Source organism: Periophthalmus magnuspinnatus, chromosome 7, assembly GCF_009829125.3.
Source record: "Periophthalmus magnuspinnatus isolate fPerMag1 chromosome 7, fPerMag1.2.pri, whole genome shotgun sequence".
NCBI lineage: Eukaryota > Metazoa > Chordata > Actinopteri > Gobiiformes > Gobiidae > Periophthalmus > Periophthalmus magnuspinnatus.
In genome coordinates this window covers 32,113,585-32,137,775 of record NC_047132.1, presented here as the reverse complement: position 1 = coordinate 32,137,775, position 24,191 = coordinate 32,113,585, and the positions used below count along the sequence as shown (strand labels likewise).

The window sequence follows — 24,191 nt, the reverse complement described above, 5'->3', positions numbered from 1 at the left end:
TTATTATTATTATTATTATTATTATTATTATTATTATTGTGGTTATTTTTTATTACTATCACATGTATGTCTTATTTAGGGTTGTGTCTCTTTTTTTTTTTTTTTTTTTTTTTTTTTTAAATCTTGCCTGTAGTTTTGTTGTTTTATGTGTGTGGGTGGGGTAATTTAGTTAAATATTGGAAAAAAAGAAAATGTTTTAATAAGTATTGTGCACTTCATTGTACCTTTTGGCAGTTTAATAAAAAAAAAAAAAAAAAAAATTCAAACTGTGGGTTGGCCGTTAGCAGACGCTCAACTTCTTTGTGACAGTTTTAAATATTTAATGCCGGTTTGAATAACATACAGCAGATTTTTCTAGTAATACAAGGGTTAAGACTCTCACCTCGCTGCAAGAAGCTTCTGGGTTTGATTCCCGGAGTTGCGTCGAGTTTATCCTCAATATTCAGAGACGCAGATGAAGTAAACCCTGTATCCGATCTAAAGAATTGCGTTTTACAATGAAATATTAGCATGAAGCGCTAAAACCTGTGTCTTAACCCTGCGGTGCACAACTATTATATTAAAAAAAGTCACGTTTAAAGTTGTGCACGCACCCGGAAAATACATAAATACATGCATGTGAATACTAGCAACGTCGTAAAGGGTTTGTGAGAGAAACTATTAAACAAAATGGACTCGTATGAGCTCTAAATCATGTTATAATGTTGTTACGTCCTCAAAAACAGACCTGGAGTTGTGTTTTGTTTCCTTTATTATTAGTCTGTAACATCTCCAAACCTCAAAACGCTCTGTTCCACCTTGTGATGTCATGAAGTGGTTGTTGTCAGCTCCTTTTTACCTTTAATTATTCTCCAAACGATTCTAGAAATGAAGGCGTGCGGAGTTTAAAAACACAGCGGAGCACTTCCTGTATCACCACACGATGACATCACAACGTGGAACAGAGCGTTTTCAGTTTGAGAGAAGAACTAAAGACTAAATCTGCAGGTGTGTTTGTGCGTTAAACGTGTGTGAATGAAACAAAAACACAACTTCAGGTCTGTTTGTGGTGAAGATACAACATTAGAACATGGATCAGAAAACAGTGTAACATGGGCCCTTTAAAAACCCCGGAAAATACCAGTGTAATCTCACATTTTTTCAGTATATTTTTTCATTTTTTCATTTACATATAGATTGGTAGAGTGGTTAACACCTCTGAATGTTAGCAAAGAGTAACTCAAACCTTAAAGGCCAAATATTGAGCACGACGTCACAGTTTGCAGACGTTTAAAGGCTCATATGACGCTATTTTCTGATGTTCTACTGTCGTTTCCCCGTCGCAAACAGACCTGGAGTTTTGTTTTTTTGTTTCATTCACACACGTTTAACACACAAACCCTGCGTATTTTTGTCTGAGTTCTTCTCTCAAACTGAAAATGCTCTGTTCCACCTTGTGATGTCATCATGTGGTGATACAGGAAGTGCTGGTTTAGTCCTGGTTTAGTCCAAGTTCAGTCCTGGTTCAGTCCTAATTTAGTCCCGTTTTAGTCCTGTTTTAGTCCCAGTTTTGTCCCGGTTCAGTCCCAGTTTTGTCCCGGTTTAGTCCCGGTTCAGTCCTGGTTTAGTCCTAATTTAGTCCCGTTTTAGTCCCGTTTTAGTCCCGTTTTAGTCCCATTTTAGTCCCGGTTCAGTCCCGGTTTAGTCCCGGTTTAGTCCCGTTTTAGTCCTGTTTTAGTCCCAGTTTTGTCCCGGTTTAGTCCCGGTTCAGTCCTGGTTTAGTCCTAATTTAGTCCCGTTTTAGTCCCATTTTAGTCCCGGTTCAGTCCCGGTTTAGTCCCGGTTTAGTCCCGTTTTAGTCCTGTTTTAGTCCTGGTTTAGTCCTGGTTTAGTCCTGGTTTAGTCCTGGTTTAGTCCTGGTTTAGTCCTGGTTTACCAATTGGACACTGGACCTACCTGTGCGTCCGTGTCCGTCTCCGCAGGCTCAGCTCGCTCCAGCGCATCCTCCGCTCTAATCAAACAACCCGCTCCCTCACCGCGCCTGTGATCACCGGCCACTGTAGTTTTCTTCTTCTTCCTCTTCCTCATCTTCCTCCCTCGCCTCTCGCTCGTTCCACACTCTCCCGGTCGATCCATCTGTCCCAGTCTCGCGGGAGGCCAGCCCAATTAACCTGTTTAAACAGCCATCTGAGCGCCCCATCCATTCCAACGCCGAGTGAGGGAGAGCCAGCGGACGCAGCCAGAACGCCAGCGCCAGTCCGATGCCCTTCGCCGCCCGCCCGCCTGCGCCGCGCACCCCTCTTCCTCTTCCTCGCTCCCCATTTCTCTACGAACAAAAGCTTTTAGCGCTCGGCGACTCAACGCACCGTGTAACCGTTTAACAATTCAAATGAGTTGTTATAAACTTTAGCGCCCCCAGAGATGTTCATTTTACCAACGGCAATCTGGTGTCGTCGAGGATTTTGGTTACATGGCGTCGCCTTGGCAACAGCGCCGGGTCGTTTTGGGTGAGGGCCCGTTTTCACTGCTGGGGTATTTCACATCGGTCGCTCTAAATCGTCCCCGGTGAATAAACGGCCGATCGACTGGACGTCTCATCGTATCTTCGGCTCAACCTTGGGAAAGTAAAAAAGTATTGCGGCCATTTTGTACGAAGTAAAAGTCTGAAATTGTTGCGAAAGGCTCTAGCGTCCAAAGACCTTTAAATCAATTAAATTCACTTACGATTCTCGCGAGCGACGTAAATGAACTTTTTAAAACTACTTTTTGCTCCAGATGTGGGATTTTAACCATAGTTTGTTTAAAGAAGTGGATTAAAAGAGTGTGACGTCGTCCCCTTACCGCCCGCACCGCTGGTTTAACAGGGAGCAGGCGCTTAGCAACGATGTCAATCAAACCTGTTGCTAACGCTAACGGGAGCAACTCCGGGGAAACAAGGCGCCTGATTTGTCTGTTATTAATGTTCATATCTTGATTTATGGACAAAATGGCGAAATAAAACCCCCAGAATCATGCAAAGCGGGTTAATACGAATGCTCTATTTCCATTTTCCCGGGATTGTTGCGTCATAGGTAAAACTCTGGATTTCTACAATAATTTTCTGGACTGGATTTAAGGACAATTAGCGAAATAAAAACCCCAGGATCATGTAGAGGGTTAATACGAACATTTAAGACCAAAATGACGAGTCTGAAGCAGCAGTTACAGAAAAAGGAGCCATAGTTTTCTAATGTAAACTTTATTCCGTGTTTTTGTAATCCAGGTGTGTCCAAACTTTTCTCATTAAGGGCCACGTCAGACAAAGCTAAGAGTCGATTGAGGGCCATAGTCTGGTCGCGAATACAGTGAATACTTTAAATCTGCGTTATTATTACAAGTTAGACTGAACCACTAGACCTTTATTCGCGCTTATATCCCCAATAGGACAGGTTAAATATTTGATATGGGCTTGTTAAAGTAGATTTTCAGAAATGTACAGTAAAAAGTACTGTTTGAACTAATATGGGTCAATTCCTGGAAGCTTGACGGCCAAGAACAATTGGTCTGAGGGCCGCATTTTGCCCCTGGGCCACAGTTTGGGCATGTCTGGTCTAGATCATAGAATGTACAGTTCACCTTTCGTGGTCTCGCTGTTTCCCGGATTTTTTTAACAGCAATTTTACATGATTTTTTTTTACATCGTATGAACGTGCATTGTGTCGTGCGTCCTGATTGGCTGTTGGACTGTAGACCATTGTGTCGTGCGTCCTGATTGGCTGTTGGACTGTAGACCATTGTGTCGTGCGTCCTGATTGGCTGTTGGACTGTAGACCATTGTCCATCAGTCTCCTCCGTGCCGTGTCTCCTGTCCAGTACAGAATGTGTTCAGACAAATTTACATAAACGTTGGATCTCAGTGTGACTCTGAAGTGCTGTACGTTTGCAATTTGTTTTCTCCCCGACAAAACCCACAATGTCGATGAAACGTTCTGCACCGACAAAGACGCCTACGAAGGTTTGAACTTTGAGAGAGTTTAAACGAGAGAGAAATGTGAGAAAATGTTAACGCCTGTGTGAGAAAAGTGTATAAAGTGTGTGGTGAGGGGTTTTACAGACAAAAACAGAGAGAACAATGTAAAAAATAAAGCTGATACGTCACGGATTTCGTCTATTGCGGGTTATTTTTAGAACGTAACCCTGCGATTTTTGATGATATTATGACCTGAATAATCACAAAATCCAAATAACCAATCCGTCGTGAGCTCCCTCGTCACTCCTCCGTCGCCAGCTTGCCCCTCTCCTCCTCTCCTCCTCTCCTCCCCTCCACCGATGGCACGATTTCGCTGTCATCCTCCCCTCCCCTCACTTTTCTAATTAAAGTTGCCGTCTACCTTTCGACAAGACAAGGACAAGGAGGGAACGGCGGCGCTGAGGAGAGAGTTGTGACCTTCCAGTGGTCTTCCTCCGGACAGCCTGACAAGAAGTAGGTGACAAGTGTTGAAAGCGAAAGAAAAGAGGCGCCGAGAGAGAGAGAGAGAGAGAAAGAAAGTGAGGGAGTGGCGGAGGAGAAGGTGAAGGAGGCGGGGTGGGGCGTGCGGAGGTGGCAATCAACACAGACGCCGAGGAGAGAACAAGGGAACATTAAAGGAGGTGGAGTGTTGTTGTGAAGATCTCTTGAGGCGACGAAAGTTTGTGAGGAAAGTCGTTTGAATTGTTAAACGCCGGTACGGAGCATTGACTTCTGATAAAAACAAAAGTGCGACGGTGGAGCGTCGCACAACGATGAAGAGGAGGGAGGGAAGAGGGACGACACCGAGGGGTTTACCTGGAGTTTAGTTTTTTTGTTTCATTCACACATGTTTAGCACACAAACAAACCTGCGTATTTAGGTTTGTTTGTGTGTGGAACAGAGCTGAAAACGCTCTGTTCCACCTTGTGATGTCATCGTGTGGTGATACAGGAAGTGCTGGTTTAGTCCTGGTTTAGTCCTAATTTAGTCCCGTTTTAGTCCTGTTTTAATCCTGTTTTAATCCTGGTTTAGTCCAGGTTTAGTCCAGGTTCAGTCCTGGTTCAGTCCTAATTTAGTCCCGTTTTAGTCCTGTTTTAGTCCTGTTTTAGTCCCATTTTAGTCCCGTTTTTGTCCCGGTTTAGTCCCGGTTCAGTCCCAGTTCAGTCCTGGTTCAGTCCTAATTTAGTTCCGTTGTAGTCCTGTTTTAATCCTGGTTTAGTCCCGTTTTAGTCCTGGTTCAGTCCCGGTTTAGTCCTGGTTCAGTCCTAATTTAGTCCTGTTTTAGTTCCGTTTTAGTCCCTGTTCAGTCCTAGTTTAGTCCCGTTTTTGTCCCGGTTTAGTCCCGGTTCAGTCCTGGTTTAGTCCTAATTTAGTCCTGTTTTAATCCTGTTTTAATCCTGTTTCAGTCCTGGTTTAGTCCCGTTTTAGTCCTGGTTCAGTCCCGATTTAGTCCTAATTTAGTCCTGTTTTAGTCCCGGTTTAGTCCTGGTTTAGTCCTGGTTTGTTTGTTTAAATCCATGATCTTGTTCAGAGTCTTCTGCTGCTTTTGTGATTTTGAACTTTACAAAAACAAATTAAATTAACTTTTTGCGGTTGCTACAGGAGAAAATCTCTTGAATAAGTGAAGCACCTAAGTTATACATGAAGAGTCTCGGCTCCTATTTTTCTTGGAAACGTTAGCTCCAAGTCGCTAACGAGCACCTTCAAGACTGATTAAGCACCCAGACAAAAACTTCACAAGCATTTTGGATTTTTCTCTTTTTAGAAGCAACTAATCCCAGTTTCAGTTTGTGTTACAATCATAAACTGTATATGTAAAAGGACATCTGAAACCTGCTAGCTGCGTTCCAAATAGAAAGTGATGACAGCAGGCACGCCCAAACTGTGGCCCGGGGGCAAAATGCGGCCCTCAGACCAATTTTTCTCGGCCCTCAAGCTTCCAGGAATTGACCCATATTACTTTAAACAGTACTTTTTACTGTACTTCTCTGAAAATCTACTTTAACAAGCCCATATCAAATATTTAACGCGTCCTATTGAGGATATAAGCGTGAATAAAGGTCTAGTGGTTCAGTCTAACTTGTAATAATAACGCAAATTTGAAGTATTCACTGTATTCGCGACCACTCTATGGCCTTCAGTCGTCGCTAGCTTAGCTTTGTCTGTGTTTTTATTTGTGGCCCTTAATGAGAAAAGTTTGGACACCCCTGGATTTAAGGAACGCTGGAATTCACTTTATATTAGAAAACTGTGTCCTCTCTCTGTACCTGCTGCTTCAGACTCGTCATTTTGGTCTTAAATGTTCGTATCAACCCGCTCTACATGATCCTGTTTTTTTGTTTTTTTTTGTTTTTTTCGTTAATTGTCCTTAAATCCAGTCCAGAAAATTGTTGTAGAAATCCAGAGTTTTACCTATGACGCAACAATCCCAGGAAAATGGAAATAGAGCATTCATATTAACCCGCTATACATGATCCTGTTTTTTTTTTTTTGTTGTTTTTTTTTGCTAATTGTCCATAAATCCAGTCCAGAAAATTGTTGTAGAAATTCAGAGTTTTACCTATGACGCAACAATCCAGGGAAAATTGAAACAGAGCATTCACATTAACCTGCTATACATAATCCTGTTTTTTTGTTTGTTTTTTTCGCTAATTGTCCTTAAATTCAGTCCAGAAAATTGTTGTAGAAATCCAGAGTTTTACCTATGACGCAACAATCCCAGGAAAATGGAAATAGAGCATTCATATTAACCCGCTATACACGATCCTGAGGTTTTTATTTCGCCATTTTGTCCATAAATCAAGATATGAACATTAATAACAGACAAATCAGCCGTGTTCTTTCCCCGGCGTCGCTCACATTAGCGTTAGCAACAGGTTTGATTGACAGCGTTGCTAAGCGGCCCTGATCTAGACAGAGCACGAAGGAAGAGCATCACCTTTAGAGACGTATTTGGACGCAACAAAAAGACGTTAACTCTGCCGTTTCGTCTGGTCAAACGGTGGAAAAATAAAAGTGAAGAAGAACCTTTATACCCTTCTACTTCACGGTTCTGACGAAATAACGTCCAGACATTGTAATCGCCACGTTATAGTGACGGACAACTGTATATTGTGCCACGTTAGCGCAGATTTACGTAGTATTTCGAGTTACCAAACTGTATTTTTCTACCAGTCAGGTGTATCGTAAAGGAAGAGCGAATATGAGACTGCTACATTCTGTCTTTGTCTCGTTATAAAACATTAAAAATTGGCAGAAAGAGCCGTGCGAGTCGCTCTATGACACTTTTGGGACGAGAGCTGATTTGAGATAATTTAGCGGTTTGAAAAAGCCGGTGAAGACGGAGCTGAATCCAAAGGTAAAGCTCTCGTTTCACCGGTCGATCTGCGTTTCGACCCTCAGCTTTGGGTCATGGGCGACGGAACGAGACGCCGGATACGCTGAACCATCGGAAATTCTGTGTTGAGGGAAGTCTGGAGGAAGGTCAGAGGGACGGAAATGTTTCACAGGCCCAAAAGTCACTGACAGTTGAAAAAAACTCATAACTCTCTTGTTTCTAAATATTTTTATTTTATTTTTTCAGAGCATTTAGAACGACCCTTCTGACATTAATCTGACCAAATCCAGCACTGAGGAACGAACCCTCATTGTACAGTGGAACTTTGAGTCACATGGGTCAAATTTGACCCAATACCAGAGATGCCCCGAGCGTAAACGCCATTAAAGGAATAATAAGTGTTTTTCAAAGACAGGGGGCAGTGTGTGATCTCCACAGACCTGACTAGTCCCGATTTCTTCCTGTGGGACGATCTTAAAGAAAAGGTGTTTGTGAATAAACCTCAGACGACTTAATAAATGACTTAAAACGGAATATCGAGGATCAAATAAGAGACATAAGCCGGAAATGAGGTTATTTTTACTTCCTGTAGTTTAAGTAGTGATAAGTCCAAGTGTAAATGAACAATTATAACTTTATATATTTTCAAAAATCTCGGAAGGTTCAGTTTACGTACGGCTAAATTTTGGTGAGTTTAATTCAAGAATTATAGGAGCTACTGAAGATTTAAAAGCGTCAGTGACTTTTGGGCCACGCTGTACTAATAAAAGTGAACCGAGAGTGAGCCAACAGTTCACAGGAGTCGTCTTACAAACTTTTTCAGCCGAGCGCTTTTTCTCCAACGCACCTGTCGCTCGGTCAGGTGTGCAGAGTCGACACAGAGAGGAAATCTGGGAGTCCCTGCACCTGCGACCTGGTCCTGGATAAATGGAAGAAAATGGATGGATGAAAGGGATGAAAAAGCCGGTCTAAAGTCACGCGAGTCGCCAAAAAAAAACGTGCGTTCGGAACTGGCGACGCAGCAAAGTCTGTGACGGCGAGTAAGTTTTCGGTCCATCCTCTAAAATAAGTCAACCTAAAAATGTAAAAGTTCATTCTTATCTGTCTGTTTACGTCACATTAACTTGATTTATGCTTCTGAAAGTTCGATTCGATAAAGTCGGTGACACGCTTGAGGTTCGGCGACGCATCAGACGAAGAAACAAAGCTACAGACTTCCCCGTTGTTTCGTCCCTGGTATCAATAATTGTGAATAATGTTGAAATAATCGTAGCACTAAACTCTGATATTGCGCCATCCCCGGCCTTGGCACAGCGACGTGGGCGTAATATTCACCAGATCAATGCCCAACCTGGACGATGCCAACGCTTTAAACGACTTGTTAATGTGCAGTGTGCGCCGCTGGGCCTCGCCGCTCTGCTGTTGGCCCGTTTTTATAATCTCACTCATATAGAGGTATCGACCGGGCGCGGTGGAGGCCAGGATTGGAGTGTGTGCGTCTTGGGTGAATGGAGGAGAGCGAAACGGAGTCAGCGGACGGGTAAAATTGGCATTGTCACTCTCTTTAATTGGTGCAAAAAAGAGGTGCCCGTGGCTGTATTTTGTATTTGGATGTACTATCTGTGCGGCTCGTCGGGGGTTCAGTGGGCCTGAGGGGGGCGCTGTCTTCACCTGGGTTCTCTGCTTCAGCCTGCTCTTTTTTGCTAATTGTCCTTAAATCCAGTCCAGAAAATTGTTGTAGAAATCCAGACTTTTACCTATGACGCAACAATCCTGGGAAAATTGAAATAGAGCATTCATATTAACCCGCTATACATGATCCTGTTTTGTTTTGTTTTTTTGTTTTGTTTTTACACTAATTGTCCATAAATCCAGTCCAGAAAATTGTTGTAGAAATCCAGAGTTTTACCTATGACGCAACAATCCCGTGAAAATGAAAATAGAGCGTTCATATTAACCCGCTATACATGATCCTGTTTTGTTTTTTTGTTTTGTTTTTTCGCTAATTGTCCATAAATCCAGTCCAGAAAATTGTTGTAGAAATCCAGACTTTTACCTATGATGCAACAATCCCGTGAAAATGAAAATAGAGCATTCATATTAACCCACTATACATGATCCTGTTTTTTTTTTTTTTTTTTTTTTTTTCACTAATTGTCCATAAATCCAGTCCAGAAAATTGTTGTAGAAATCCAGAGTTTTACCTATGATGCAACAATCCCGGGAAAATTGAAATAGAGCATTCATATTAACCCGCTATACATGATCCTGTTTTTTGTTTTTTTTGTTTTGTTTTTTTGTTTTTTTCGCTAATTGTCCATAAATCCAGTCCAGAAAATTGTTGTAGAAATCCAGACTTTTAGCTATGACGCAACAATCCTGGGAAAATTGAAATAGAGCATTCATATTAACCCGCTATACATGATCCTGTTTTTTTGTTGGTTTTTTTTCACTAATTGTCCATAAATCCAGTCCAGAAAATTGTTGTAGAAATCCAGACTTTTACCTATGACGCAACAATCCCGGGAAAATTGAAATAGAGCATTCATATTAACCCGCTATACATGATCTTGTTTTTTTTTGTTTTGTTTTTTTTTTCACTAATTGTCCATAAATCCAGACCAGAAAATAGTTGTAGAAATCCAGACTTTTACCTATGACGCAACAATCCCGGGAAAATTGAAATAGAGCATTCATATTAACCCGCTATACATGATCCTGTTTTTTTTTTTGTGTGTGTGTTTTTTTGTTTTTTTCGCTAATTGTCCATAAATCCAGTCCAGAAAATTGTTGTAGAAATCCAGACTTTTACCTATGACGCAACAATCCTGGGAAAATTTTAATAGAGCATTTATATTCACACTTCGTTTAAAGGAGTGGCAGTAAAACATAAAGCATCAAAACGGGCGGAAATAAGTTGTTTAGGAGCTACAAAACGACGGAATACGCTCACCGTCTGTTTACGTACGGTCCTGTTCCTTATGGACGTGAATTAACTCTATGCAAAGGAATCGGCTCTTTTGAACGGTTCCTTAGCGTGTTAACGGTTGGATCCGGTTCTCATTTGCGTGCGTTTTTTACACTGATTAACACCAAACCAACAGAAGAATCAAAAGAGAAGCAGAGCAGCTGACACGACGGAGAGCTTTGTGCACAAAAAACCCCAAAACATTTTATTTAGAATCTCATAATTCCAAAGGGTAAACTCACTCCCACTCTCAGTTTGAACCGTTTTAAACCTTCTGTGATTAGTTTGTCGATTAAATTACTTCGCATATTGGCTCCTGTCTGTATAAATGCATCATAAAAGAGCCAGACTTTTGAACAGATCCGACAAGAACTGGTCCAAAAGATTCAAATCCTGCAAAAGGAGCCGAAAGTCCCATCGCTAGAATGAAACTAAATGGATAATTCGACCGTGTATCAATGTTTTTGGGGTTTGTTTTGAGTGTGGAAGAAAAAAACTGAACCGTTTCCATAGAAATTAAGATTTAAAATGTGCAATTCAAATGTTTTTCTGTAGATTCTGAACCGGTGTGATGTAACAGGGTTTTGTAATCCAATGAGATGGCGTTTTTTTAATAGAATTTGATGACACGGTCAGCTTGGCATGGGCGGCGAGTTCCTGAGATTCCCAGATGGGACTTTTCCGGGTGCTTTGGTTCACCTCCAAAAACCTGCTGACCACTTGGACGACACAGGCTCAGGATTAAACCGTTTTAAAAGGCCCATTTTCTGATCCGTGTTGTTTCCTCGTCACAAACAAACTGGACTTGTGTTTTATTTCATGTTTAAAGCACAAACCCTGTGTGTTTAGGCCGAGTTCTTCTCTCAAACAGAAAACAGGACGTGTCCTTGCACCTTCACGAGAATTATTTGGTTTAGTCCTGGTTTAGTCCCGGTTTAGTCTTACTTTAGTCCCGCTTTAGTTTTAGTTTAGTCCTGCTTTAGTCCTGCTTTAGTCCTGCTTTAGTCCTGGTTTAGTCCTGGTTTAGTCCTGGTTTGGTCCTACTTTAGTCCTGGTTTAGTCCTGCTTTAGTCCTTTTTCAGTCCTGCTTTAGTCCTTTTTCAGTCCTGCTTTAGTCCTTTTTCAGTCCTGGTTCAGTCCTGGTTTAGTCCTGGTTTAGTCCTGGTTTAGTCCTGGTTTAGACCTGGTTTAGACCTGGTTTAGACCTGCTTTAGTCCTGGTTTAGTCCTGGTTTAGTCCTGGTTCAGTCCTGGTTCAGTCCTGGTTCAGTCCTGGTTCAGTCCTGGTTTAGTCCTGGTTTAGTCCTGGTTCAGTCCTGGTTCAGTCCTGGTTTAGTCCTTTTTCAGTCCTTGTTCGGTCCTGGTTCGGTCCTGGTTCGGTCCTGGTTCAGTCCTGGTTCAGTCCTGGTTCCGTCCTGGTTCAGTCCTACTTTAGTCCTGGTTTAGTCCTGGTTCAGTCCTGGTCTGGGTTTATTTACACTGCTCCTGCAGGACGAGGCTCTGTGGACAGGGGGCGCTCTGAGCCACTTCTCTATTTGCTCATTTTCGTTAATCTTTCTGTTATTGACCAGTGTTTTTTTGTTTTTCCTGTTGTTTTTCTAACTTTCTGTCGTTTAAATCCATGATCTCGTTCCGTTCTGCGCGTCGACCGCCGCTTTTGTGACTTTGCGCTTCACAAAATCACATTAAACTGAACCAAAACTACACAAACCGGGTCTTACTCTTGCGATACACAAAACTTTACTTTTACTTTCATTACGTTCGTTCATTAAAGACAATTATCAAACGCAAACGAGCTCGCGTGATCATTTTGCGGCTGAACAAAACCACAGTGCAGGTTCTTCGCTCACGTTCCCGCTGCGGCGTCGATGCGCAGTGACGCCGCCGCAGCTCTGGAGCGGAGAAAGCTTATTACGTGTTCGCCGGGAGCTAGGTCTGAACCCCCGGCCGCCTGTTCTTCTGCGCTGTTGGCTCCCTGTCCCGAGCCGAGACGCGGAGACCGGGCTGTAATTGGAGGGCACGGGGAAAATGGGAATCGGACCACCTGCTGCGCGCGTTTGACTCCCTCTCAAAGTCCCACAATTAGAGCCACAACACTCCCGGCTTTGTACTTTCAGCGTCTTATATAATTGAGTAGCTTCCACGAGAATCTAGTCCCAAACAAAGAGACACATGTTTGCCAACTGCTGTTTCGTTTTTTTTGTCGTTTTTTTTTGCTGCGCTCATACATTTTAATGCAATCCACGGAAATAACGGTAGAAGGAACAGAACAGAATGTGAACCAGTTTCGCAGCCTCGTCGTCGTCGTTTGTGTCCGATCCTCCAGACGTTTCCACCTGCAACATTTGGCTCGTTTTGACAGAATATTTGCAGGTGTTTAAATTTTAATCGCGTCTCCTAAACGGTTATTCCAATAAACGTTCAAGGAATCGTTTGGAAATGTAACGTAAAGATGAGGCGCGAGCGTATTCTGAGTCGTGAAGTTTGTGCGTGTCTGGTTTCGCAGTCACGTAAATGACTAATTGTGCGGAGTTAGAAGAGTGCGGCGGGAAAAATCAGGTCGTTTTAAGGATTTTATTAGCAAAATAATAAAAAATCCAGCCTTACGTTTTGTTACATGAGCCTGTCTTTGAAGGACGATACACAAAAATGTTTTATCGATGAAAAAGTTGTGTATTAACTAATTGATTATAGTTGAAATGTTGGAAATTTTAACTTACCCATGTCGTCTGCCTTTGGTGTTTCAGTCAAATGAGTCCCCAGGGAACATCTTACCAGCATCTTAAGAAGGTTCCGGGGCAGATAAGGAGGGGTGTCCAAATATTTTAGATTTTTGTGTATCCAGTTTGTGTTTACTGTTAAAACGGATAAATTAAACATAGAGCACTGTTTTAACAACCAAACAGAGTTCTACGTTTAACCCTCTGGTGCACAGCGGTCACTGCAGTGGACAGCGACTAAAACAACTTTCTCTTTAATGCATTGGTTTATGTGGAGTGCTCTCTGCTGCCACACTCCATTGAGGTCAATTCAGTGGTCAGTCGGTGTAACTGCAAGTAAATTTCCTCTGGTTTTCTTATTCAGGCCTAAACATTTCATCTAAACAGTGTTGAAATTTCCCAAAAAATGTTGAAATGTTTTTCAAAGCATAAAAAGAAACATGACCTGCATATCAGCCTCTAGAGTGCTCTCTGCTGCCACACTCCATTGAGGTCAGTTCAGTGGTCAGTCGGTGTAACTGCGAGTAATTTTCCACTGATTGCTTTTCTTATGCAGGCCTAAAAATCGCACCAAGTTAACTCATTTTTACAGGCAGTTCACAATGTTGTTTCATGTCCTGAGAAGAATAAAAACAAAACAAAAAATCTTGACCAAGGCTTTCATAATTCATGCGTCAGAGGGTTAATTAATAAAAAATTAATAAATGTGTGCACTGTTTGGTTAGAGCTGACTTTTTACATTATTATCGGATGTGGGGAAACGTACCTGTGCTGGAGAGTGGGCTCAATTCTCAAACTTCAGTCGGCTAAAGTGAAGGTGCTGCGTGTCCAGGAAGTCACTGTCACGCTGATTCTTTTAAAATTTTCCTTGTTTTTGTGAGTATATTTTGTGTCTGATTAAAACTAACAGCAAAATTAACAGCAACCGCGCCTCGTATATGAAGAACTCTCTGTCATAAGGCCATGTTTGATGTTTTATTAGCGTTGTCATTAGCAAACCCACCACAAAAGTGTTGGTTTTTTTTTTGACAATTTGAGCTTTTTGTGTTGAGTTTGTTTGTTTTCTCTTTGTCTTTTTTTTTTTTTTCGAAATTGGTTTAACTTCCCATGTACACAATGCTAATCGTTCTGCTACACTTTACCTAGCCTCCTCATCAAGGCTAGCAGTTATAGCGGCGAATTTAGAGCCAAGTTCCATATTTGGAGCCTCGACTGGAAGTATCCTAGCAACCAAAGAGCCAATCCAGAGTCTGCAGGAAGTGACCTCAGGAAAACAAGGCACCTGATTGTCTGTTATTAATGTTTGTATGTTCATTTACGGACAAAATAGTGAAATAAAAACCCCAGGATCATGTAGAGCGGGTTAATACAAATGCTCTGTTTCCATTTTCCCCGGATTGTTGCGTCATAAGTAAAACTCTGGATTTCTGCAACAATTTTCTGGACTGGATTTCTGGACAATTAGTGAAATAAAAACCCCAGGATCATGTAGAGGGTTAATACGAACATTTAAGACCAAAATGACGAGTCTGACGGCAGCAGAAACAGAGAGAGGGGCCACGGTTTTTCAATAAAAAGTTGGATTGGAGCCAGAGTCGATGGAGCAGGAAGCGCGGACATGATCATTTCCTGTTTTGAACACGCCGGCTAGCAGGTTAGCTACGTCCATTTATATAAACAGTGGTCCCTCGTTTATCACGGAGGTCACGTTCTAAAAAATAACCTGCAATACACAAAATCTGTTTTTGTCTGTAAAACTCCTCACCACACACTTTATACACTTTTCTCACACAGGCGTTAACATTTTCTCACATTTCTCTCTCGTTTAAACTCTCTCAAAGTTCAAACCTTCGTAGATATTTAAAAATAAGTGCAGTTTTATAGAATGAAACCAAAGATCAAGCGCTTTTGTTTGAGAAATAAAAATATTAAAGTTTTTCTATACTGTGTAATGTAATTTTTTATAATTTTAGGAGAAAAATGTCTCACAGTAAGAAGGTCCTGTTTTTTTTGTTTTGTTTTTGTCTGGGTGGTGTTGTTCAGTGCAGTGTTTGCATGTTCTCTCCGTGTCTTTTGGGGTTTTCTTTGGTTCCTCCATCAACCTGAGACGTGCACGATAAGGAAATATTGCCCCAGCAGCTTCGAAGGATGTTTCAGATACAGAATTCAAACAGAAAGCTTTATTTTTTACATTATTCTCTCTGTTTTTGTCTGTAAAACCCCTCACCACACACTTTATACACTTTTCTCACACAGGCGTTAACATTTTCTCGCATTTCTCTCTCGTTTAAACTCTCTCAAAGTTCAAACCTTCGTAGGCGTCTTTGTCGGTGCGGAACGTTTCATCGACATCATGGGTTTTGTCGGGGAGAAAACAAATCGCAAGCGTACAGCACTTCAGAGTCACACCGCGATCCGACGTTTCCAGTTTAAAGATCTAGACGGCGCGCGAGGGAAGAGCGGTCGGTCGGTCCTTAATGTCTGAAAACGGGACCTCACATCACCTTTACAGACGCATTTAGACGCAACAAAAACGCATTAACTCTGCCGTTTACTCTGGTCAAACGGCGGAAAAATAAAAGCGAAGAAGAACCTTTAAACCCCTCCACTCCACGGTTCTTAACGATATAACGTCTAGACATTGTAATCCCCCGGCTGAGAGTCCCGCGGGGGAGGTAGAACAAGACGGAGGTCACGAGATGGGGTCAAAATGGCCTGAGATTACTGTGCCGTTTATTGCTTTGTTCTCATCAAGGGTTTGGGGAGATCGGACCGGAGAGGCGATGGGAGTTCAAGCGCGAATGTGGCAGAGGAAAAAGTCTTTAATAACGCTAAAGGTGGAGATGAATATCAGCTGTTCCACCTTCGGTTGTGACGCCGCCGGGTTTTATATCTCCGTGTTTGTTTTCGGGTGGAGTTGCGAGCGTGAAAAAGAGCGTTACGGGGTTTTATAGGCGGAGCGTTAAACTGTAAAAGTGTCTCGGGTCTCAAGGGTGAAGTCATTTGTGTTATCTCTTAAAAGTCAATGTGATTTAAAAGCCGTAGATTCAACACAGTTTATATTTCCATCATTTATTCATTTGCCTGTCACTGTGTTTGGATGCGGCTGTTCGAGCGCTTCGTTCTGCTTGTCAGAATTCAGCGGGAAGAAAGGATCTGTCTGTATTAGAGATGCACAGTTTTTTTCAGTTTCGATTTTGATTTCAGCTCTATAGCCCGTTGCCCGATAGCCGTTAGCTGTTCGTTATCCCCCCGAGTAACGACACGCAACATGACGGCTTTGTTTAAATAAAAGTTGAAACATTATGAGACTTTCTGGGTCGAGTGTGACCAGAAAATTGAGTTTTATTGCATCATTCTGTATGTGCAAACCATAGACTGTATATATAAGTGGACATAGCTAACCCGCTTATTGAAAAACTGTGTCCTCTCTCTGTACCTGCTGCTGTCAGACTCGTCATTTTGGTCTTAAATGTTCGTATTAACCCTCTACATGATCCTGGGGTTTTTACACTGGTCCCTCGTTTATCGCGGGGGTCACGTTCTAAAAATAACCCACAATAGACAAAATCCGCGACGTATCCGCTTTATTTTTTACATTATTCTCTCTGTTTTTGTCTGTAAAACCCCTCACCACACACTTTATACACTTTTCTCACACAGGCGTTAACATTTTCTCACATTTCTCTCTCGTTTAAACTCTCTCAAAGTTCAAACCTTCGTAGGCGTCTTTGTCGGTGCAGAACGTTTCATCAACGTTGTGGGTTTTGTCGGGGAGAAAACAAATCGCAAACGTACAGCACTTCAGAGTCACACTGAGATCCAACGTTTATGTAAATTTGTCTGAACACATTCTGTACTGGACAGGAGACACGGCACGGAGGAGACTGATGGACAATGGTCTACAGTCCAACAGCCAATCAGGACGCAGAACACAATGCACGTTCATACTTTGTAAAAAAGCACGAAAAACTGGACTAAAAAAATCTGCGAAACAACGGGACCACGAAAGATGAACCGCAATATAGTGAAGGACAATGGTATTTCACAATTTTTTTCCGTAACACAACAGAACTGAACATTAATAACAGACAAATCAGGCGCCTTCTTTCCCCGATGTCACTCCCACTAGCGTTAGCAACAGGTTTGATTGACAGCGTTGCTAAGCGCCCGCTCCCTTCTAAACCAAACATGAAGGCAGGAAGGGGCGTTACCTCCAACAGCCTTGCTCCGGATTGGCTCTTTGGTTGCTATGATACTTGTGGTCGGCGTTGCAAATACGTAACCGGGCTCCAAATTCGCCGCTATAACTGCTAGTGTCAATTAGCTTCATTTAACTGGAGCTGAACGCTGCGGGCGACGTCAAACTCACTTAATCCACTTCTAATTCTAAACAGTCTGTGCACCAACCAGGATATCAATTGATCCGATATTTGGGAGCCGATTCCCAGTGCGTCCGTCGCCTGCGCACAAACATAACTCCAAATAAAACCGCTCAAACTTTAAAGACGCATTTTATGTTACAAGGTGCTGCATCTCACAGCCTATAAACTACAAAGTACATCACAAACCATTTCTTAACGGTGTTTTAAAGAGGAGATATTTTATTCACTGTGGTTTATTCATTGTTAATGTGTAGCATACTTAGACCGCCGTGTTTTGAAAATGCTATATCCGCCCAAAACGACATTCAAATCTTAAATTATCTCCGGTTTCAACGTGATAAAAAGCTCAAAAAACGCTCCGTAGTACCGCCTCTTTAACCTGTGCAACTGAAAATACTTCAAATCGAGCTAAATCTGCAACGCCGACACTTGACAAGACTGTATTTATTTTAATTTAGTCGATTTATTGGGGATTCAAGCGCTCCCCAGTATACTTTTCAGACACATTTTTACATAATTACATGGAAATTATGTACAAAAGCCGGTCTCATTCCAAGCACATCCACGATTCAAATTCTATACACACATTCGTATTGTTTTCTTCAAATATTTTTCCTATTTTCATGTTTTTTTCCGTTCTTTTTAGCAGGTGAAAAATCAATAGTCCGAGCTCGGCGTCTGGTCCTGCCGCAGACCGACGACCTTGTGGCTTTAACTGCGAGTCTCGGCCGTAAAAAAGACCACACAGTGAAGCCTTTCTCGTCAGATTAAAAGCTAAAAGCATTCGGTTTGTCACTTGAAGGGAAACGGCGGCGCTATTAACCGCCGCTCGACGCTCGGGATCAATACGACGTGACAGTGAAATGTAAACACCGGCTCTGGTTTTTTGCAAAGTTGATCATTTCGAGTGTCATTTTCTCCTAAAGCTCGTTTCAGCCTCTGTTGTGCTCGGTTCCTGTTTGTCAGCGATACTCTCACTGCCGCTGTGTTTTTATGAAACTTGGCTCCGCTTCAAATCCATTCGATCTGGAGAAAGGTCCAAAGGGCGTCGTCGTGGCAGAGACCGACTTTGAGACTTTAAGGGTGTTTTTTCATCTTATTTTGGTGATGTTTGCGACTAAAATTTGAGTTTTACTTCAGTGAAAGTTGTTGGTCTTTTAGGTCTGATGGGGTGAAGTGTGTTTACTGCTCCTGGAGGTTTTTATTTTTATTTTTATTTAAGCTCTACCCTCATAACATTTCAGTATAATTGTCAGTTTGCCACTTTCTCTTTCTTATTGTAAATTACATGAGTAACAGGGCCGGTCCCAGCTTTCAGGGGCCATGGGCTGAATGTGTCTCTGGGGCCCCCTCCTCTCAGGGCCCCTGGGCTGTGTCTCTGGGGCCCCCTCCTCTCAGGGGCCCCGGGCTGTGTCTCTGGGGCCCCCTCCTCTCAGGGGCCCCGGGCTGTGTCTCTGGGGCCCCCTCCTGGCTCAGCTGTTGGTGATTCACATTTGACACATTCTGACTCTTGTCACTTTGACCAGTTGTTTTTGTTTTTATCTGAACAACATCAGACTGAAAACATCCAGAACGACACAACTACAACAACACAAACATATAAGAACAACACAAACATATAAGAACAACACAAACATAAGAACGACACAAACATATAACGACACAAACATATAACGACACAAACATATAAGAACGACACAAACATATAAGAACGACACAAACATATAACAACAACACAAACATATAACAACAACACAAACATATAACAACAACACAAACACAACAACAACACAAACATATAAGAACAACACAAACACACAACAACAACACAAACATATAAGAACGACACAAACATAAGATTATTGAAATTCTAGACAAGTTTCTGTTGGATTTTAGTGTGTTCAGTTGTGTGCTCAGTTGTGTGTTCAGTTGTGTGTTCAGTTGTGTGTCCAGTTGTGTGTTCAGTTGTGTGTTTCTTACATTCACATGATGTCGGGTCCTTGCTCCGGTGTAAACACAGAGCTGCCCTCACCTCTGCCCGACTCAAAAACAAACACAGCAGCAGCAGATAATTTACTACTTTAAATATAAAACAAATGTAATAGTTTTAGAGGGATATTCAGGCTGTAAACACACAAGCCCTGTGTCTAATAAAACTTTATATATTAAATGTATAAGCTCTTGGGGGCCCCCTGTTGGCCTCGGGGCCCAAAGCAGCCGCTCAGTCTGATTATAGTCTGGACCGGCCCTGTTCAGCTGGTAGAGTTTTTATCCACTGATGCGAAGGTTTGCGGTTCAACGTAAACATCACTGAGCGTCCAGATCCACTGACCCACAGGTTGGCAGTGCAATTCCAGCTCCTACAGATAAATGCTGCTGTTGTGCTTTTAGGCAAGACACTTAACCCGCCCATTGTCTGTTAATGTGTGAGTGATTCCTTGATGTAAAGTGCTTTTGCTGTGTCCCAATTCGACGGTTTCACACTCCGTCAGCTGCGTTTGAAGGACACTTACGTCACTTCCGGTGCGACGAGGCCTGTCCCTGTCAAACGCAGCAAAACAAACGTGCCCTGCGCTTCCACGGAGATCAGCCGCGAACGAAGCGTACACCTGAGCAGACGTCGCGCACTTCTATATCCCATCGTGCGCCGAACGTCACTTCTTCTGCGGAGGAAAATGGCGTCAGCGGCTGTCACAGTTGCTCGGCGATGAAACGTAAGTGACGGAACGTAAGCGCACAGACAGCGGTTGACGTACGGTCCATTGCATAGGCCTGTCCCGTTTCGGTTAGGACGCAGCATTTGAATTGGAACGTTTGAGTGACTTGAAGGTGGAAAAGGTCTAATTAAAAAATGACCTTTTACCGAGAGAAGTCGGGCTGCGCATTGCGTCGCTCTCAAATCAAAATGGCAGTTTGAGTTGCAAAGATGAGAATTAGTTAGACCAGGAGCGCTCAAACTCTTTTCACCGAGGGCCATATCTTGGAAAATATTCGACACGGAGGACAACAAACGAGTGTCAATACAGTGGATGATTCAGATGGTGCATTTAACACACTTTAAATAAGTCTTGAAATATTAACCTCCTTAGACCTGGTGTCCTCATCTGTGGACAACACATTTTGGGTTGTTTAGGCCACAGTGCAAATTTTTAGAAGAACAGCAACAAGAACATGTTCAATTTTGAATATTTCTAAGAGTTTAGAATATTTATTTATTTATTTTCATTTTTTAATTATTATTATTATTTTTTTTTTATTGTATTTCATTTTTTTATTTAATTATTTTTATTTTATTTTGGGGTTTTTTATTGTATTTTAATATATATTTTTTAATTGTATATATTTATTCATTTATTTATTTTATTTTATTTTATTTAAAGGCACATGTCTTCCTGCACCTGTCAGCAGCACAAATGAGACACATTGTTCCCAGAGGCGCAATTGTTTCTCATTTAGTTTTTTACACAAAATGTCTGTGTTCAAGCTCTTAATAGTTTTTGCAAATAAAGTTCTGCAAGCGCTCGGGTCTCAGGAGGTTAATATTAGGTCTTTATATTGGTGGGATTACTCAAATGTGCAGAAAAAGTACTGATTATGATCAATTGCACCAGTTAAACTAAAGGATTGAGGGCCAATAAAAGTCGGTCTGAGGGCTGCATTTGGCCCCCGAGCCGTAGTTTGGACACCCCCGAGTTAGACAATAGAACAAAAAATAGTAAAACGTGTTGTACCTGTGGCTCAGAGTTCTTTAAACATGTTATGAAATCTACGGCGTTCAAATATAAATTCTTCCTGAACAGAATCTAACAAATGTGCCCACGGTGAACACATTCCCTCGATAGTTTTACTTCTGCCTGTTTTTGTCGAGAGCAGGGGTGTCACCGAGGGCCACATCAGCAAAATGTAACTACTTTTTAACTTTTTAATTAACTGTTTCTGTAGTTATCACTTATTCAACTTCTCTTCATAAAATAACACGTTAAGACCATCATACCTTTTAATTTATTCTGTCGAGGGCCACATAAAATGACGTTGAGGGCCACATTTGACCCGGGGGCCTTGAGTTTGACACATGCGGTCTAGAGGAAGTACACAACCGCATCCTCACCTCAAACAAACGTATTTTACATCGATAAAATTTGCGCTTCAACTCTTAAAACTCACCTCGTTTCTTCCTGTCGTGTTTTCTCCACAGTGAAATTTGACGACTGCCTGGGGAACAAGTCCGTGACCTTCCAGAGCAGCGACCCCCGCTTCACCGTGCTACTAGACGGCGCCATCTACGTCCCGGAGGAGGTAGCGCTGTTGGACAAACCGGTGCGGTTCACGGTCCAAGCTCACGGTCCAAACTCGCAGGTGTGGGGGACCGAAGTGCAGCTCGCGGTCGACGCTTCTCCGGGACTTAAACCAAATGGAAATAAGGTGAGTTTGACACTTAGAGGAATTCACTTGTCATTCCAAAGCGGTTTCGAGCGGTTCGGTGATAGCGGCAGGCGAGAATCAGGTCAGAACTCCTTGGGGTTTTTCACCGAGGCAGAGAGATTGTAGAGCGAGGGAGAAAAAGTAGCAGTCGCACATGGTTAAAAGTGATGGAATCATGGTGCCGCAGGGGGCGAGTCCCATTCCCCTCACTTGTAAGCTGTTATTGGAAAACATCCTGAGTCTTGGACACCCGGGGGTCCTGGACTCCTCTGCCTCTATTTAAGAGTAGTCAGAGGTGAGCTGAGGTTTGCAGCTGGTTCTGGGGATCGGCAGAGTCTCTATCATCAGCTCCTCTGTGAAAAAGTAAGACGGGAGTATGTTAAGAACGAATACTGCTCAGGTTTGGATCAGCCAGTACATTATGACTGACAAGGGAGGAGGAGGAGGAGGAGGAGGAGGAGGAGGAGGAGGAGGAGGAGAAGGAGAAGGAGAAGAAAAAGAAGAAGAATGCATTGGATTTATATTGTGTCCTTCAAGACTCTTTTAGATTAAGTCACTCTAGATTCTGTAGATTCTGACAGGAGTATGTTAAGAACAAATACTGCTCAGGTTCTGATCAGCCAATACATTATGACTGACAAGAGAGAAGAAGAAGAAGGAGGAGGAGGAGGAGGAGAAGAAGGAGAAGAAGAAGGAGGAGGAGGATGATTATTTATATTGTGTCCTTCAAGACTCTTTAGATTAAGTCACTCCAGACTCTGTAGTGAGACTAAAGCCACAGCTGATGGAACAAGACCCATCTGCAACAACGACTTACACAACCAACAAAACACACAAACACAACACACAACACACAACACACTCTCACAAACACACACCACACTTATGCTCACATGCGCACCCCTACACGTACACACACACCACACTCACACACACATACATACATGCACTTGCCACACTCACACACCGCACTGATGCACATTCATATATATACACAGATCACACACACACATGCGCTCAGACACACACACACGCACCCACACATATTCACCCGCACTCATTCACACACACACACACAGATTAGACAGTGTGTCAGAGCCTCAGGTCATACCCATCTCGTTTCCACTGGAGCTGCTGCTGTTGTTGTTTAACCAGACCTGAGCTGAGCTTCTGAGAACAGACATGAACAAGCAGGTCTGAGAACAGATCATGTTTATTCACACGTGTGTTAGCATGTTAGCGTGTTAGCATAGTGAACGGGAGGAACGGAGGGACACAGGCAGCAGCTCAACTTTTTGTGTTTAAAGGGCCCGTTTAACACTATTCTCTGATCTGTTCTAATGTCGTTTCCTCGTCACAAACACACCTGGAGTTGTGTTTTGTTTCATTCACACACGTTTAACGCACAAACACACCTGCATATTTAGGCTGACACTCTGTTCCACCTTGTGATGTCATCATGTGGTAACACAGGTCCGTAGTAATCCACACACCTTCAATACAATCATTTGGATCATTTCAGCTCTGGAATTGCCACTTATCTCGACTGAACTAAAGGTAAAAGGAGCTGTTCACTTGAAAACTACCACTTGATGACATCACAAGGTGGAACAGAGCGTTTTGAGCTTTGGAGATGTTACAGACTAATAATAAAGTGTGACTCAAACATGTGTGAATGAAACAAAACACAACTCCAGGTCTGTTTTTGTCGACGTAACAGCATTAGAACACGACTCAAAGCTGAAAGAGTCAGTTTTGCTTCACCTTTAAAGCGGCTGTACCCAGTTTTTATTATTTTAAACCGTGACAGACAAAAGTTAGATCCTGAGTTTCCGACTTTCACCACAGACGCCACGCTAACAGAACGACACCAAACGCTTCATAAGATCCACACTGTGACCTGGACCTGGACACAGTTGCAGCTCCTTTAACGTTGTTCTGGTAGAAGCGGAAAAAAACGAGCGAAAATTTGAGAAACGAGATTCACAAATTGAGACGAGGAGTCGGGGGAGATCTTCAGAGAGATCTCGGAGCAGTGGTGACCCAACGATCGGCGGGAAAGTCTTTCAGATCAGCTCCTGTCGGCGAAAAAGCTCACGGCGTTAACGCAGATTGATAGAAAGGTCCGGAATAAACAATGCATCATGGTCCGCTGTGTGTATTGAGCTGCGGATCACTCAGAAGGTCAGAGTGTGATGTATGGTTTGGCTATAAAACCTGTCTATAAACATTCATCTCCATTATGGTTAATATTATGAGTAATTTCACTTTCACTTTCACTTTCACACACACAGTAATGCGATGGAAGTTCAGGAATAACTCACATTTTATCTACGTAAGCGGCTTCTAAGACTGCGCCGTTCTTACTCAAGTTTAGACCAGCCGTATTGAGC

At 42.5% G+C, this 24,191-nt stretch overlaps 1 protein-coding gene across 2 annotated transcripts in view; it reads left to right on the top strand.

The window, feature by feature from the left end:
- LOC117373074 (cadherin-4-like) overlaps positions 1-24,191 on the top strand; it is a 535,276-nt gene that overhangs the window by 342,686 nt on the left and 168,399 nt on the right. Inside the window, exons 5-6 of one of the 2 annotated variants that reach the window (XM_055223001.1) lie at positions 21,572-21,802; positions 23,794-23,833. In XM_055223001.1, the coding sequence (XP_055078976.1) occupies positions 21,572-21,802; positions 23,794-23,833 (271 nt within the window). The remainder of the gene's footprint in view (positions 1-21,571; positions 21,803-23,793; positions 23,834-24,191) is intronic. The other variant, XM_055223000.1, reaches the window with a different exon arrangement.